The following is an 18,312-nucleotide window of genomic DNA, read 5'->3' on the forward strand; positions in this document are numbered from 1 at the left end:
AAACAGACTCTGGTCTCCTGTAGGCTACCGGACCAGGTCTGACAAACATGGCAACCTGAGTGGTGGAATGATGTTTTGTTGTTGCGACTATGACTTCTTCTTATTGTCCATATTCAACCTTTAATTACACAAACCTTTGAAAATTGTGCTCTACTAAAAGCCCTCGGGGGCCCCCTACTGACCTGGGCCCCCAAGCAGTTGGCTGCTTTGCCTGCTGGCAGGCAGCACCTCTGATTCCATGCATACCTCAATGTTATGTTAAATTGGGCCTTATAGAAATGTCTGCCAGGAAGTAAAGTAATTACCTTGTTTGTGTTTGCTGTGCTGTCAGTGATTTAGAGAGCATACCATGATTGAATAAGACAGCCTAGCAAAGAAGGCAGCTGCCCCGGGGCCCCGGACCCTCAGGGGGAGCCAGGGCTCCAGGTTCACCACATGCAAAGTGTGTGATAATTATTTGTCTGGTAATATTGATATACTGATAAGGGCCTTAAGGGGATAAAGGGAATTCATGCATGTTATTCCTATGGTGTTAAGAAATATTAGTAAACATAAACAACACTCTCACAAATACAAAACAAGTATAAAACTCAAATTTGTGATTAGTAAGTAAAGGCATTGTCATACATGACATGAGTCCATCCAGGGGAATGTTTGCACCTTTTATTTATTTCTTTGGTTCAGAACTGACAACACTACTCTAGAATAAACCTTAATAGGGTATAAGACAAATGTGGCTCCACAAAACCCGTCTCCCATTAATTGTCTATGGAGCAGCTGCAGACTTTATACCTGATGACATCACAAGTTTGAGCCTTACTTCTCTGGTTTCTGGCTTTGAGAGAGAGACGCTCGTGTTCACAAATATTGATTGAACCTTCCTAGGTCAAGGAAATAGCATATTGGGATTCTTAATTTAGGTGGTGTTATAAATATATGTGTACATTCTTAAACTAATACATACGGTATACACTCATCAATGGTGAATCAATCTGGTCCAGATTTTGGTGACCTGATGTCCTCAGGATAAACCACGACCAGGACAAACCTTCAATTTCCAGATAAACCATTAGCTGTAAACACACACCATTTGCTGCACACTTTAATGTTCCCTACATGAAAACAAAGCTTAGATATTTGAGACCCACCTACCATAAACCTTCACGGTGACTTAATCAACTTTCCTGTCATCTACCCACACTAATACTTGCTGTAAAAACAAAAGTGAATTATTACATAAAATGTTTAATAAAACAGTGATATACAGGTTTGTGCATTGTTCTTGGTCTCCAAGGGATGAAAGGACAAAGACAGTGAGCAGCATGAAGACAGAGGGAGCGAAGGTATCTGATTTCCCCTCGTCATCAGTGCTCACTCTGAGGTCCCCAGCTGTTGCAAACAGTCAGCTTGACACATGAGCGCTCAGCCCAGCACGCACACAAACACACACACAAAATCATAGATTAGTACACAAATACAGACATATGCAACACACCCGAGCATGAAATCGCTTTGGAAATCACCTACAGAGGCTATAGAGGGAATAAAGAAAGAGCCCAGACTGTCCAAGTGTTGACACATAATTCTGAGGGCCTGTAGTGAGGAAACAGGTTGTTTGGCTGGTCTGTCAGACTCAGATCCACTGGTGGTCGCACAGCGCTCCAGTCATTGCCAGCAGGTGAACGGCTCACTCCCACAGAGATTTCCCCACACACTGGATGTTGTCATTTCTTCTCTGAGCTGCGTGAATCTTGACAAGAGGTATGTTCCAGTTTGAAGCTTGAGTTAATCCATTACAAAAATGTGTTGGCATGAGAAAAGCATGAAAGTAGGTCTATTCAAATACATTTCAGTGTAAGGCAGTGACATAAAGCTTTGAAATACCAGGTGAATAACTGCCATGATAAGAATGTTTTGCCCATATTTACCTTACTACTTTCGAGAATTTCGCTCTTCTTTTCCTGACTGGCAGAGGCACCCAAATTTAGCTGCGATGAGATTGAATTTCACAACCCTTGAATAGTTTGGGTCAAGCAGACAAGTGCACTACAGTATGTGTGTCTTCAAGTGCAAAGCTACATGTAAGCTTTTTTGTTAATACAGACGCAATGATACACCCTGTATCAGTTTGTGTGTCCTGTGTTTCATACAACAGTGTTTGCGCTAATCTAATTTCCACATCACAAACACCACATAATTCTGCTGTGTATATTAATCGTCTTATAGAAGATACTAGACGATATAGCACAGTGCCACAATATATGTAATACCTTTTGATTGGGTGCCATGTAAAGGTCAACATTCATACATGACAAATATAAACGCTAAATGTTATTTCCTTCAATTGTGTCTCTATGAGCATTTAGAAATATACATACTGTATGTGGCTTGTGGTGGCTATTTGTTGATCTTACATAACAGCTGGCATAGTTAAACAGACGCATGTATTTGAGGTAAAGGAGAAACAAGACATAAGTTTAGTTCTTTGTTAAAGTGCTTAAAATATAAGACTAAATCTTTTGTCCTTTATTCCTGCCATCATTCATTTGCAAACTTGTTTCAAAACTTCTCACAATTATTTGCTTCAGAAAGATAATAATATATAAATGCATCTTTTTAGGTGGGCAGTATTGACATTATCCACCAGACATCATGGACCTGTGAGTATTTTCTTGAAATAAGTTTAATTACAGTACGAATATATTGTTTGCCCGACTTTGACTGCCTCTTCACCTACATCTTCACAAGCCTCCATTTAAATTTTAGTGGGCTACTTGTTACAACAGTCCAGACTGAAAAAAGCACAAAACCTCCTAACCAACCAAGTTTTCATCAATTTCAGTATATTTAAATACAACAATGATAAACCAGCTCTGTGTCCACTGGAGCAAATATGTCAAATGAGTCTCCAACAATAAATAATCAACTATTTTGAGGTGGAATGGCAATTTGATATGTCGGTTACATTGGGTCGCTCCATGAGGTCGTCCTGTGAATACCTTGTAACCTGTTTTGAAACAAAAGTTGACACAAACGTAAAAGTAATGATGCATGATAGCTGCATGGTTTGATCACAGTCACATCACTGTTGTTGTTTTTTTCTTCGTGTGTGTCAGGGAGGATGACAAAAACTCTGTGGATATCCATGACAACCCTCCAGCTCCTGACAACGTAGTGAGAGAGGACGGAGACACTGTGAGTGACAGGACCATGTCAACCCCCCACTCTTAGAAGTGCCATTCCCGGGCTAGTTTAAAATAGCCACCAGCTGGGACAGGAACGCAGTGCAGAGTCCATTGGAAAATTATGAGCCTTGACTTAAATGTTTATCTCTTTTATCCTCTGTGGGATAAAGCAACACTGTTGGCTGACACCTGTGGGGTCAGAAAACACCAAAATGAAGCAAATCTTGTCAAACATCACATGATATAAATGACTCTATGCACATCCTAAGAATGCTTCACTGTACTTAAAATTAAATACCATAGAAATGCAACAGTGGGTACATAATTTTTCAAACTGTTTTTATAGAAGAAACTCTACATAATGCAAAAAATGTGTCATGATTTTACACATTGGCATCAAATCACGAAAAGTGGGCAACACACAGCAACAAATTTGCCACTTAATCGCTTTCCCTTAATCAAATTATTTCCCCCGTGCAGGCAATGCTTCCCCAAGCATCAAAATGTTGCCCTGTATTGTGTTTTTTAAATGACTGAGATATGCCTTTTGTGTCTCTAGGTCTATTTCATATATGATGAGGAGGTGGAGGTGGAGGAGAAGGAACCAGAACCTCCTCCTCCTGTTGTCCGGGTCAACGACAAACCCCATAAGTTCAAGGACCACTACTGCAAAAAACCCAAGTTCTGTGATGTCTGCGCTCGCATGATAGTCCGTATGTATTGGAAATTATACTTTGTTATTTACATATGTGTGCGTGTATATAGTTTATATGTTTTCTACATATAACTCAATCTTGGCTGATTCTGACTGACCCGATTGCTGTCCCTGTGTTCATTTTTCAGTGAACAACAAGTTTGCGCTGAGGTGTAAAAACTGCAAGACCAACATCCACCATTCATGTCAGTCTTACGTCGAGTTCCAGAAGTGCTTTGGTAAAATTGTGAGTCCTGTTCCTTTCGCTGTCATGCTTGCTCGATATAAAAAACCTAGACCTAGTGTAGCTACAGCAGGCCACTCAAATGTATACAGATTCCCATGCTTTTACCTCTTATGAGACAGATATGTTTGGAAATAGAGAAACCTGATGGGATCTATTTGTTTCCTGTAGCCACCTGGCTTTAGAAGGGCCTACAGCTCCCCGCTGTACAGCAGTGACATACCAGATCCGAGTGAGTACACTGCATGACAATATGTCTCATGTATACCTACGATACGTTTTATCAACCTTTTCAATGTATTGATTGTGTGTAAAAGAATATAGCTTATTTGTAAAAGTGTATAATCTAATTAGCAATACTATAATTTACTTATCTGGCTAACTACTCTGTCTTTAACCAGACAACCCGAACAGGAACGACCCCGTCTTTGACACCCTGCGGGTCGGAGTCATCATGGCAAATAAGGAGCGCAAAAAGAATGAAAATGACAAGAAAAATGTGAGTGAAAAATGTAAAATTAACTTTTAACCCAACTGCAAAAGTCAAACCCTTCAGTCGTACGCCTGCAGAGGAAATTGTTCAAGCATGAATCCAGACATAACAGTATTAAAGCTAATCTAAAATGATGTGAAATATGACACCTGACATTAACAGCGTTTCCCCCTCTAGATAATGATGATGATGGAGGAAGAAGAAGAGGAGAACCAACAGCCCAAAGAGAATGAGGAGGGAGGAGATGGTACAAATAAAAACTATTGTGATGGTTACGTGTTTGTAAAGAAATGAAAATTTGTGCATATTTCGATATCATATCATATCATATATATGAAATTAATAAAAAAATGTGTATTCTTTAAAGTGTAGGGATTAAATGTTACATGAAACAGTGAATATAACATAAGTAACATTATTCAAACTTCTTCGCCTTCGCCAAAAGCAGAAATGTATTGATGAGTCAGCTGTTTTATGTCCATACAGGGAAGCCTGATGAGAAGAAGGAGAAAGGAGGAGACAAAGCAGATGACAAGGTTAGGACGTTTTTTTTTTGTTTTTTTTTACAAAACAGTTCAGTTTTACTCTCAAGCAGTAACTAAAGTAACCTACTGTACTGTATGTCAGAAATACCCAACTTGCTTTTCTTAGGGGGCATCTTAATAAACAAATATTTATATTAACCTTTCATACAGCAATGGTCAAATTAAACACAGTGGTTTAGGATTGGTATGAGGTGGTAAAAAAGGTAACTCCATCGCTCCTTTTCTCATTGAATTGCCAGTTAATATTTTCTGTCTTCACTCATCTTTGCCAATAGGTAAATCCAGTCACAGCAGCTCCCCACAGGTCATCTGAAAGCAGGGGTGTTCCTACAACATTCAGGGCTTAACCCAGACTTCCTTATCGGGGGTTCCAGGGGGATATTTTGATAACCAAGTTCTATTATGATGCTTTCAATTATTATGCGCTCTGGCACCTTATTTACAGAGTAAACAAAAAAATCCCAGTTTGAATCAATTTATTTTTATTTGATTTAATAAGCAAAGGGTCGACCAGCCACTCAACCCCTAAGCTTAGTCGTTAGAAAAAACAATGTTGGCCTTGTTGATATGAAACATATTTGCCCGTTTTTTTCTGTCTGTATGAGACATATCGAGCTTTCAACTGACTCTGGTGTAAAACCACCTCAAATGTATTTTTCCTAAACCTAACCATGTAATTTTAACGCCTAAAACTAAGTTACGTTAATTTTCTTGTTTAAATTTGAAATGTTAACCACGTGTTCAAAACCTGCTGCGTGAAATAGTGTTGGTATGCGACAAAGAGGGAATGAGGACAGTTCAGAAACGTTGATATTCAACGTATCTTTGGTTTGCACAAACATACAATGCCAACATTTTACTCAGGTGACTGGGTTGTCCGCAGGCAGTAAGTATCAGACAGAGTATCACTGCTGTATGTTTGCATATGCATGTTAAAAATAGTTGCATCTGTGTTGTTTTGTCCACAGAGTAAGGGGACATTCTCCCAGACCCACTATTACCTGGCTCTCTACCGCTTCAAGGCCATAGAGAAAGACGACCTCGACTTTCAGTATGTTTGGAAGATGCAAATAATTCACAAGATGCATTAATGTTATTCAGACAAAGCATTTATTCATTTCTTATTTAATAATTAAACCTACCCTAATGTTCACTACACTACAATTAATTGAACCAAAAGGCCGCGATAAAAGACATTTAAAGTGTGTGTTTGTGTATTAGCCCTGGTGATCGGATCACAGTACTGGATGACTCCAATGAAGAGTGGTGGAGGGTGAGTATAACGTAATAGTTTCTTGATTCTTTTCAGTTTTCACATAATCCGTTAAATGTTCAGCTCCAGTCTGCGAAAAAAAAAAAACAGATTCTGTTAAAAGTCTGTTCACTCTCTTTAGGGAAAGATGGGGGAGAAGTCGGGCTACTTCCCCACCAACTACCTCATAAAAGTGCGAGCATCGGAAAGAGTTTTCAAGGTGACACGCTCCTTTGTAGGGAACAGAGAGATGGGACAAATCACACTGAAGAAAGATCAGGTAAGTGTGAACGTCTGCCAGTAAAGTCGTTTTTTTTTCTTTTGCAAATGATGCATCAATCTGTAGAGATCTTAGCGAGAATGTATCAAGCAGATACTGGTGCTGGGGTGTTAAGTTGTGCTGTGTTTCAGATTGTGGTGAAAAAAGGGGACGAGAAAGGCGGCTACTTGAAGGTCAGCACTGGACGCAAGCTGGGCTACTTCCCTGCTGATCTGCTGGAGGAGATCACTGTGACATAAGAAAAACACAACATGCTATGAAAGAGCCTGCAACACACTTTAAACATCAGCACAGATTGGAAATGTCATTGTTTGGGAGATCCACCTAAACTTTCGTCAATTTTCCTTTTTGTTACCTGAAAGAATATCAAAATTTGCTCTTTTTGAATGTCTATCAGCAGAAATGTATTTGCTGTGAGGGGAGGGATTAATGATCGATACATTACATACATTAATATGTTGATTAGAGACGATCAGGTGATGGGTTTGTTGTGACTGCATGGTAATAGAAACAGTCAGATGCTTTGAGCTACTACCTGCTGAGGAGGAGAAGTGGAGACTACCTGGAGAGCCTCGAGAAAGGTCATGCATCAATACGTGACTTGATATGAAGGTTTAAAATTAACAAAGATTTTAAAAAATGCAATATATTTCTAAATCAATTTGACAATACAGTTGAGGGTTCCTCAGACCTCTGAGTGCCATTCATTGAACTTTCTGTTTTTTTTCTTAGTGGCTATATTATTCAAAAACATGAATTTAACTATTTATTACAATTAAATGTACTGATAATGAACCAATTCCCCTGCTTAGTGAGTGATCTTTTAATCTTTATTGTCTGATACTAATGACTGGTTTGCAAAGCCATTTCTCCATGTACATAGCTTTATATTAACACAGAGAGTAAACAGTGCAAAGGTCATTCTCTAGATTTGGCTCGTACATGATTTCACATGTGACAAACTGAAGAAAAGCTATATGATAACAGACTGGGTACAAAAACAGCAATACTGCTCAAAAGGGGTCTTGAGTGTTTGCACTAATTCCTGATGATAAAATTAGCTGAATGCTTGAAGTATAAATGTTTCAAATATTAAACCGAAAGTGCCCTTTGTGTGAGCGTTTCTTTAAAATGTTTCCAAAAAAGGCAACATGGCATTTCTAACCAAAAAGAGGCAGAGGGGCTCATCTTGGTGAGTTAAATGCATTAAGCAGTCATGTCCAGTATAGTAGCACTTGGTACTGTTGCTGTTTAAGTTACCAGCTTACTATGGAGTATTAGCTAATGAGTGCTTTAATCAACTCTTGACAGAAAAAAAGCCAGCAACAAGGTATTACTAAATATCCTTCTAAATAAAACTCATCAATATATATTTGTCAAAGAACCAGCTTCACCTTCTAAATCCATCCTGCCTTGCTCACACAACTCCTCAACATCCACTTCCAGCAGAAGCAGCAGCTTTCAACCTTTTTGAAAAGCAAGCTGGCTGAGCAGTGCATTAAAACAGGTCTTGGATGGAAGGCTTCTAGCAGATTTCTCACATCCCTATCCTCCTTACCTCTGCTCACACAATGTTGCACACACAGGTGCTGCAGCAGCAGCAGCAGCAGCAGCAGCAGCAGCAGCAGCAGCAGCAGCAGCAGCAGCAGCAGCAGCAGCAGCAGCAGCAGCAGCAGCAGCAGCAGCAGCAGCAGCAGCAGCAGCAGCAGCAGCAGCAGCAGCAGCACTCACTATCACAGTCTATCTATTCTTCAGTCTTTACCTCAGTCTCATCAGCATCCATGATTGGTCTAAACTGATGACAAACTAACTTCTGGATACAGTACTGGTGTTTATCTTATTATCCTATAAATGATAGAATCATAGATCAACATCAGTCCACATACAATTTGCTCTTTCTCTGCTCCTTCCTCAGCTGCAACACTGGAACAACATTGTGTTTCTATTTAGTGTTTTGCTGCTTCTTCTTCTTCTTCTTCTTCTCCTCCTCCTCCTCCTCCCCCTCCCTTCTTCTTCTTCTTCTTCTCCTCCTCCCCTTCTTCTTCTTCTTCTTCTTCTTCTTCTTCTTTCTCTGTAGATGTTTGCGCCGCTGGTGTGTTGCTGCCCCCCGCAGTCATGCACGGAGCTTGTTTCACATTTTGAATTCGTTTGTTTACTAAAATCACCAAAAAGGAGAAATAAAGCTGTCAACGAGGAGTTTTGATAGCTTTATTTTGAGGGAATATACAACAGAATTTTTTCTTTTTCTTGCAGGATATTTAGAGACGATAAAAAAATAAGTGTATGCATCTGAAAAACGAATTGATTGTTAATAAACCTAAGGGTGAAGAGTGCGAGTTAGGGTTATTATTTATGCTTTTACATACATCGGTCCTGAATTCATGACGATCATAATCATGTTTGTTTAGATAAGTTTGGGTTTATTTTGAGGTGTGCGCTCTCTAGTGGAGAGAGGCGCGTAAAGCAACTGATTCAGTGTCTACTTCAGACTGTTTCACTGTTTTTCCCGAGGGAAATGATTGTGCAGCAGTTGAAGTACAAAGCAGAAAATAGTGCGCATAAAAAAGTATAAATAATAAACATTATCTAAAGGTGCGGGGGAAAGGGATCCCCATTTAGATTCTATTGCACTAGCAATCAAATCAACTCTATTTATACATTTATGCAAAGTGCTTTCCATTAAAATAAAATAAAACAAAAGCCTTTACATCCTCACTCCGCGCATAAGTGAATGAATAACAAAACCTTTAAGAGAAAATTAAAAGACAAAGATAAGGACAGGATAAATGACTAAAAGAGTAAAAGAGGACTCAGTTAAAAGCTAAGAGGCTACCAGTATTGAAATAAACTGGACACATCCATGTATAATTATTCACAAATATTAAAATATAACACCAAAAAACTATCATTATTATTATTCAGGCCCACATTCACAAACAGGACATATATACATGCAATTAATGGAGAGATGTTAGAGCGAGGGGGCTGCCAATGGATCGGCGCCCCGAGCAGTTGGGGGTTCGGTGCCTTGCTCAACAGCACCTCGGCTGTGTCCAAGAGATGAACTGGCACCTCTCCAGCCACCAGCCCACACTCCATTCATGGTCCACACATGGACTCGAACTGGCGACCCTACGGTTCCCAGCCGCCCCCAAGGAAAAGGTCATGTTTCCTTTAACCAAAAAGATGTGACTGTTGAATAACGCGAGGATGTGAAATTAGAGTTGTTGTTGTTTTGCAAACATCCATCCTCTGGACTTTCTGCTCCTACCTTCCCGGTAAACAACGACACTTTACTCCAGTACCGCGTCCACGGGGCTGCTGCAGATAACACACTTACACAACACGATACAGGACATATGTTATATATGTATCAATGAAATGCACATATATCTGAAGCCTGTCATTGCCATGGTAGATACATTGGTGTTGCTAAGGTAATTATTATTGAACATATAGAGGAAGCCCCGCGTGAGCAGGGCATCAAAAAATTAGTTAAAACTCTTATTGATCCTCTCCACGGAAATCTTTAGTAAAAGGCGAAAGATTTATACGATCTGAAGAGAATCAAGAGTGATCTGACTCTATTCAGTTAAAGAGGCTCGAGTGATTCTCCGCCTTACGATCCTCACTGACGGTTCAATGTACAAAGATATAATATTTTTTAATTAATTAGCCTCCACAAAATAAACTATCTACACAGCAGCGATACACTCTTTAGTGCTTTAGTCGAAGCAATACTGCGAAGGATATAAATGTTTAAACCTTTTACCCTGTAAATGCCACATTTGCGCGATGCATTGTGGGAATGTGAAGACCCTGACCACGCCTCTGTTTTCTTTAAAATCGCCTCCAGAAGAAAAACTGTTTTCCTTTCGCCGAAAGTTTTATGTCTGTTGAATAAGCGACGATGATGACCATAGGAAAGTAGAATGTTTAATTATGTTTCTGTCTTTTAATATGGCCCTGTTTTTTTGTTTGTTCGTTTTTACCGTAAACGTTCTTCCGCCTCAACCTGCTCGCACGCATGCGCAAACAAAACAAGAGGGGCATCCGTATTGAGACGCACTGACGTGTAACCAGGGTTGGGTCCTGGGTCAGATTACTTTGAATTGAATCAGCTACTGTATACAAATTATTATGCATTTTCTTGGAATATGTAGTGTAATCAATTGGATTACTTAGATCATAGATTGTAGATGGCATCGAAATGAAACATTGGAAATCCCGCAGTTTATTTTAAAATCATGGATTTACATACCCACAAACATTTAGTTCAACAAATATTTTTTCTCTTTAAACATCTTAAAAGATCTGCAATGCAAATACAATGCATTTAGCATATTTATTATTTAGAGCTGATGCAAAAACAGTACTACAAACTGCATGTGTACTGTGTGTATTTAACATGTTGGTTACTGTTTATTTAATGTAAGTATTTGTTGCTGTTCAAATGCAACATGGAGGACTTTGCTCTTGCACGACAAAAGGACTTACTTTAAAAGGTTGGTATCCTATTTTCAATGTAAATAGGATAAAAAGGAATACAAACTCAATCAACCAATCATCATACAGAAACAACAACAAATTTAAAGTTATGTCACCATTAACAAAAAGGGCAACCTGAGATGAGTAACTTACATTGGGACAGTCCTACGCTAGAACATATTCAGGAATTCAAATTGGTATCATGAAAAGAGTTTCATTTTAAAATTTCCGTTCTGTATTTTTATGACATAATCAAAAATGTGATCAAGAAATCCTTGACAATGTAACTAAAATGTAATTACACACTCACAAATGTAATCTGGACTGATTATTTTCTGTAGTCTGATTACATTATTCCACGACTCAAAAACACTGCATGTAACTATCTAGATGTGGACTTTAGACTTGGTGCCTTGGGGACTTGGGGACACCTGATAACAGGATTTATCCCAACACTGTACATCTGATTTAAGTGTAAACTTCTTTCCACTCCTTTTCAGACTTTTAAAAAAGAGAAGAACAAATATCAAGCATTTGTTATTCATGTATCTATGCTTTCCAGTTGTGTAATATTATTATTGTCTGTATTACCTTTTCTGTTTTCTTGTACCCAGGGATCCTCATACTAAAGGGGCCGGGGGGTACCAGTGGTCAGCTCAAACACAAGGGCGCTCTATTGGTGAGCTTACATTTTAAACACCAAGGGGCCTGGGAGTCTTCACATTGTAAGTGCTGGACAGGTCTGGGGGGGCCCTAGTGGTTAGGTAATGCTTATGCACCCAGGGGCCATAGTGGTCAGCTTGCGCTGTGCCCACTGAGGGCCCCGCAATAAACTTCCTTTAGAAGTCTTGGGACTCGCACGGCACACGGCCTGAGGCTTGGACGTCCAGCATGCTAATGAGCCACTAGGGCTTATACGTAACATGTTATGGTATTTGCCATTTAAACATGTGGGAGCATAAAATGTAATGGGTTTCTAGGTATGCAGACTCTCATTTTTTATTAGAGACAACTTGTGTGGTCGGTGAGGACCTACTTACAGTGATTTGTTGGCTTGAAATTCCACTGATAGGCAGAGGCAGTGGCAGAATCTCACTTGTCAGTGATTTTTACATTTCCCGGAGAGAGCCCTTGTCATTTTGTCAGCTTCCCTGTGGCTACAGTATGCAGGGACAGCAGGCAGGGCTGTCAAACTGTACCCGCCTGAAAGGGCCTTTCCCCGGGTTGATGAGTCATAATAAGGGCCGGTCAGGTGGTGAAAATGAGCACGGAGGCGAGTGAAGACTCTGCATGTGTGTGGGGGGTTGTGTGTAGGAATATTTAGTGTGACACTGTTTCTGTTACAAACATTCGTCTACAAATTAGCCAACGACAAATTCAAATTATTCTCCCTTGATTAGGCTAATATCTTACTGGGCACAATCCTCCTCCCGAGGCAATGCTTTATTCATGAGGTAGAGTGTGTGTGTGTGTGTGTGTGTGTGTGTGTGTGTGTGTGTGTGTGTGTGTGTGTGTGTGTGTGTGTGTGTGTGTGTGTGTGTGTATGTGTGTGTGTGTGTGTGTGTGTGTGTGTGTGTGTGTGTGTGTGTGTCTCTTTGTGTGTGTCTCTGTGTGTGTGTGTGTGTGTGTGTGTGTGTGTGTGTGTGTGTGTGTGTGTGTGTGTGTGTGTGTGTGTGTGTGTGTGTGTGTGTGTGTGTGTGCGTCTGTGTGTGTGTGTGTGTCTCTGTGTGTGTGTGTGTGTGTGTGTGTTTAGGGGTAGAGAGAGGAAGAGAAGATGGAGAGAGTGAGAGAGCCGGTGGGGGGGAGAAGGAGCACTGAGCCGAGTATTCACTCCACATCTTGGGGATTTTGAGTCTCTCACTGCAGAATGTCTTCTCTACTTTTGAAGTGAGTGTAAGCTTTAACTCAGTAAATCACCACTTATTCAGCCGGCCAGATTGCCTCGAAGACACTCCGGCTTTCTGCATGGAGCAACGTTGCTGCAAAATGAGATTGCTGTGTTTGAACTTTGCCATCACCTGTCTGTGGCTTCTCCCTTCAGCGGTGAGTAGGATCAGCAAACAGTCGCTTTTAGCTCTGCTCCTGAGGTTGTGTTGCTCATTATTAACTCAAGGTGTTGTTGCAGTGGCACCCGGAAGTGTCCTTTTATTTTATTTATCTTACTTGCTGTTAATTTGCGGTTGATTTCATATTTGCTCATGTTCTGCCACGGTTAAACATCTTGTTGGATTGTCGCACAATGAATCAACGGCCCTCTTTTGTTGTGTTTTTTGTTGTTTTTTCATAATTGAAGATGTGTTTGTTCTGTGTATGAGAAAGGGAATCATCAATAATCAATCAGCATGAATCATTTCTTAAATATATGAAACTCTGTTGAGAGAGAGTAGAGAAAGAAATTATTCAAAGCTCAAAATAAAACAAGTTTTATGGCATTTTTAAAGGATAATATACAAGTTGACATGGTAACATCGGTTGCAGATAGAATATGTTATTTTGAGAAATAGACTGAGTTGGGAACAGTTAATCGGCATGTGCCCAGGTGTGACTTCAGTAAGATTATTTTTAACTAGCTTGAGACTTGACTTTGTAGGTAATTTCACATTCAACTTGGACATTCAAGTCTTAAAAATGTTCCATTGAAACATTTGCAGTATGCTGTTTTATTCAAGGAATGAAATGTTCACTGTTTTTTTTCTGAAAGGACAAAGTTGTCTCTTCTATCAGGTGGTGAAGTTCAGCCAAAATGGGTCTGTTCCAACATCATAATGTAAATTTGTTCCAGTCTCCTGATCTGTGATTCTCTTTCAGACATGACTGTAGATGAACTGGCTCTCCTTTTTTTAATTCAATTTTCTTAATTTAGCTGCATGAGCGGCTGACTGCAGCATCTGTAACTTGAAAATCGAAGTTGCCATGTGAAAACCTCAAAGCAACCTAATTTTGTGCTTTATTAGTTAAAACGATTAATGTGCAGCCTTTGTCCATTTTAAAGGTTTTATCACCCTTTACGATTAAAGCGTAATTCCAGTGCAAAATCATCCCATGGCCTTTTTCTTCACTTACATCAAATAAGTCATCGAGACAGTTTTTTTCGTGTCACAACTATAAACGGAGAAATCCATGAGAGTCGCTAACAGCTGGACGTGGCTAACACTGATTAGCTCGGGGCAGCGCAGTGGAGGTTTTTTTTAACCACTAATACTGTTCAAAATAACACCAAACCTCTTCAGTAGCATGCTAAGTGTCCCTGTACATAAAACGAAGCACCACAAATGTACTAAAGTCCATTCAAGTCCATTACCAAATGCAATCCAAAAGGAAGGAGCCCACCGGTGCTCCGGTTAATGTGTAAAGACTCTTATCATGTTACAGCAGAGGTTTGGTGTTATTTTGAGCAGTATTAGCGGTTAAAAAAGCGGTTTTAATGCCTTCACCGCACTGCCCCGAGCTAATCAGTGTTAGCCACGTCCGGCTGTTAGCGGCTCTAGTTGATTTCTTCGTTAATATTTGTTTCATGAAAAAAACTGTCTTGTTGGCTTATTTGATGTAGGTAAGTACGAAAAAGACCCTGGCCGAAATTTCACTTCAAGAAACATTGTGGTGAAGTTGTGAAAAATGATCCTATGCATTAAGGATCTTTTTAGCCAATGGCAAAAATGTTCTCTCTGTCCTTAACATGCAATTACTGCTCTCAGGTTTGTCAGTTTTAGTGCCTCTACAGGTGCTTTGCTCAGGTGTTGTGCATGCATCCACTCCACTCCACTGTTAATGCTCAGCTGCAGTCACTGTGCTGGCATCTTGACACAGAGCCAATGACACGGCTGTCACCCAGTGGGCTCCAATTAGGACAGGTGAGAACAGCACATAGCTGGAGATTTTCGGCTTGTAACAATAGGCACAGCTGAAGCTCATGGTTACAGGAGAAGACAGAGATTGGCACAGGCCGGGGGTGGTTAGGTGCGAGAAATAATGATATCCTGGGAGCTGTTTATTCGGAAATCTGGGGAGAATAACACTGAACCTTTATCTGCTTTCAGCACATAATGATGAAAATAGAGATCAAGTCCTAAACTCGCGTCTAAACTCTCTCCAGGCATTAAAACACGTTGACTTGTCTCCCACACTGCATCCACACTTCCACTTAAAAATCAAATGAGAGGAAAGAAAGTCATGCACTTGGATTCACCCAACTAGTCGTTAGTTTTTATGCTGAACTCAGCCTTTTTTTGTTAACATTGGTATTTTTGATTGTGCCTACACACGTCAACTGTGCAGTGAATCTCAGACATATCAGTCACAAACAGCCTCATTAAGGAGTAAAGTTCTTTGAGATTTTTATGTAATAGACAGGATAGCAGTTGGCTGCCTGGCTTATAATAAGATGCTTCATTAATCTGGACATGCAGTTCATTTTCACAGCCTCACTTGTTTTATAATTTTTATGCAGTGCTATTTATAACGGAGAGGGACAGTCAGGTGGAGTTAACCGTATATCTGTATACTGTTCTGTGTGAGCTATGGAAACCAAACTATTACTGACATCACCATCCTACCAAAGCAAAAATATAATGTACTATATAATAATATAATACAAAAATATGAGGGACAGGAAGGAGAAGTGAATGGTGACTCCAGTCAAAAGATTAATCCCTTATTAATTTCAAGCAATCCAAATCAATGTAAAAATGGAAATATTGATATTTAAGGGGACGACGGTGAAGAAAAAGATTAAAAGCAGGAAGAGGGATTTTTGAGATGGCTGACACATATTTGGCACAGAGGGAGATCAGTATGAAACATATATTATATACAGTTTGCAGGTGTTTAGCTCTTTCACAGATAATATCACTTCAACAGTGATCTCTGTGTTGACCGTGCTCATCTCTCTCTCTCTCTCAAACATATTGATTAATAAGCCCATAGATTCAGTCCGTCATCAAGGTGGCATTGAAAAGAGGATTGAGAGTTTTAACAAGGGAGCGAGAGAGAGAGAGAGAGAGAGAGAGAGAGAGAGAGAGAGAGAGAGAGAGAGAGAGAGAGAGAGAGAGAGAGAGAGAGAGAGAGAGTGTGAAGGAGGACAGCCAAATTAAAACGTGTTAATGGCAATATGAATGTGACTGTGTGTGTGCGTGCTCCGTGGTAGTGTAGTCTTTGCCTGAAGGTGCTGATGTATTGATCACAGTCAATTTCAAGTTGAGCATAATTATTTGTTTCGATTATCTGCTACCTCGCGATGCAGCTACAATGAAACTGTCCTTCATTTGAGGTCGTCCTGGTGGTCCAGAGGCCTATTGTCTCTCATCTTTTATAATGCACCAAAACAAATCTGTCGTACTGTATTTACTGTACTTAGATTGAGAAACTGTCTTTTGAAGAGATTATACTATGAATGAGTTCTTCAAAACTATCTGCAGGTATAAAAGTACCTCTGAAGAATATGGAAAGATATGAAGACAGCTATAGGAGAAATTATCCATTACCACTAAAGCTGCACCTGGCCCACACCTGGTGTGTGTGTGTGTGGCTGGAAGTAGAGAGGTGACTCAATCCCCCACCACAGCAACTTCCTGGTTAAACCTATACGGAAGTGCAAAAACTGCAGTTCTCCAAGTGTCCACTAGGAGCGGTTTCATGATAAAGCAGTTTCTCCATTAGCCCCATGTTAAATAGGCTGTTTTCACAGCATAATTAAACCTGTTATGGCCTTGTACATAAAACCATTCTAGTCTATATGCTTAGTTCATATCTCCATGACAACACTGAGGGGACTGATTTTTTTTGTAGGGCTAGTTTTTATTCTATTGGAGGTTAAATTATATGAATAATTAGGGGCGCGGCCTCTTGAGTGACAGCTAGCCTCTGGCCCTTAGGTTTACGTCAGCCAGATGGACGTATCTCCCTCCCCCCAACGCCACATACATGCCCTTTTTTGGTAAGAGGAAATGAGGCAGAGTCAAAGTCTGACAAGATGGGGACTCCCGTAGGCGAGGACGATTGTATCAAGTTCACCCTTTAGACTAGGATCAAATGAGCACTTACAATTTTAAGCATTTCCTGATTTATCTTTTTGCTTTCTGCAGGTTCAAGAAACATCCAAGCCCTTGGACGTTCAGAGCCAACAATGGAGCGAGGAGGAGGGAGGAACAGGAGACACTGTGGGAGCTCCTTTGAAAGTGAAACATATCTTCAAAGACTTACAGATCATCTCCACCAAACAAAAAACGCCTGCTTACGGCTCTCTCGGCCCGTACGGATGGCCCCAGAACTTCTCTCAAGCCCTGGATCAGTATCTGTACCGCCCTCCTCCAAAATCCAAACCTCCCTCAAAAACTTCCACAAAGGCCAAGAAGATCCTGGGCTGGGGCGATTTTTACTTCAACGTGAAAACAGTGAAGTTCAGCCTCCTGGTGACGGGGAAGATTGTGGACCACATCAATGGCACATTCAGCGTGTATTTCCGGCACAACTCATCCCGTCTGGGGAACATATCCGTTAGCATCGTTCCCCCCTCCAAAGCTGTAGGATGGGAGGTTTTGGATGCAGAAGCCCAGAGCATTCATGCCAAAAACTCAGTCCTGGTTCCAGATCTGATGTCCCAGTTCCAGAGCCCACCTCAGTCCACCAGCTTTTCTCCTCCAGACAAGCAGAAGCAGCAGCAGGACATGCTGATGGTGACCGAACTCAACTGCCGGATCGAATACCAGAGAACCAACCGGTCCAAGAAGACCAAGCCCTGCATGTACGACCCCGGGCAGACCTGCTACTCAGAAAACACCCAATCCCAGGCAGCCTGGATCTGCGCCAAACCCTTTAAGGTTATATGCATCTTCATCGCCTTCACCGGCACCGATTACAGGCTGGTGCAGAAAGTCTGTCCGGACCACAACTTTCAGACAGAGCAGAACCAGCAGCACTTCGGATGACGGATTCTGAGATATCAAAAGACTGAGTTCTCAAAATAGGTTGGAGATTGACTGTTTTTTATATGCTGTTAACAACACATTTTCAACATGTCAGTGAGTGCAGTTTGAGCCTTGTGTTAATGTGTTAGTGAGATTTTAACGTGAGCTTCGTGTTGTCGGAAACTACACTCATCTGAAGAATCGTCTTGAAAAAAAAGCAGTGACTTGA

The 18,312-nt window shown here is 40.5% G+C and overlaps 2 protein-coding genes across 2 annotated transcripts; both read left to right on the top strand.

Annotated features, from left to right (window-relative positions):
• Positions 1–1,481: 1,481 nt before the first annotated feature.
• On the top strand, positions 1,482–7,806 carry stac3 (SH3 and cysteine rich domain 3). Its single transcript, XM_083920031.1, has 13 exons — positions 1,482–1,761; positions 2,621–2,660; positions 3,117–3,195; positions 3,745–3,898; positions 4,029–4,126; positions 4,295–4,355; positions 4,525–4,622; positions 4,794–4,863; positions 5,103–5,152; positions 6,130–6,212; positions 6,383–6,434; positions 6,556–6,693; positions 6,825–7,806. The coding sequence occupies exons 2-13, from the start codon at positions 2,653–2,655 to the stop codon at positions 6,930–6,932; spliced, it is 999 nt and encodes a 332-aa protein (XP_083776157.1). The 5' UTR covers positions 1,482–1,761; positions 2,621–2,652; the 3' UTR covers positions 6,933–7,806.
• Positions 7,807–13,146: 5,340 nt separating this feature from the next.
• LOC310951283 (neurexophilin-2-like) lies at positions 13,147–18,104 on the top strand (the record flags this gene model as incomplete). Its single annotated transcript, XM_083919432.1, has 2 exons — positions 13,147–13,224; positions 17,262–18,104. 2 exons carry the CDS (start codon positions 13,147–13,149, stop codon positions 18,102–18,104), a joined length of 921 nt encoding a protein of 306 aa, XP_083775558.1.
• Between the last annotated feature and the right edge of the window lie 208 nt (positions 18,105–18,312).

The sequence above is a fragment of the Echiichthys vipera genome, assembly GCF_963691815.1.
Source record: "Echiichthys vipera genome assembly, chromosome: 9".
Taxonomy (NCBI): Eukaryota; Metazoa; Chordata; class Actinopteri; order Perciformes; family Trachinidae; genus Echiichthys; species Echiichthys vipera.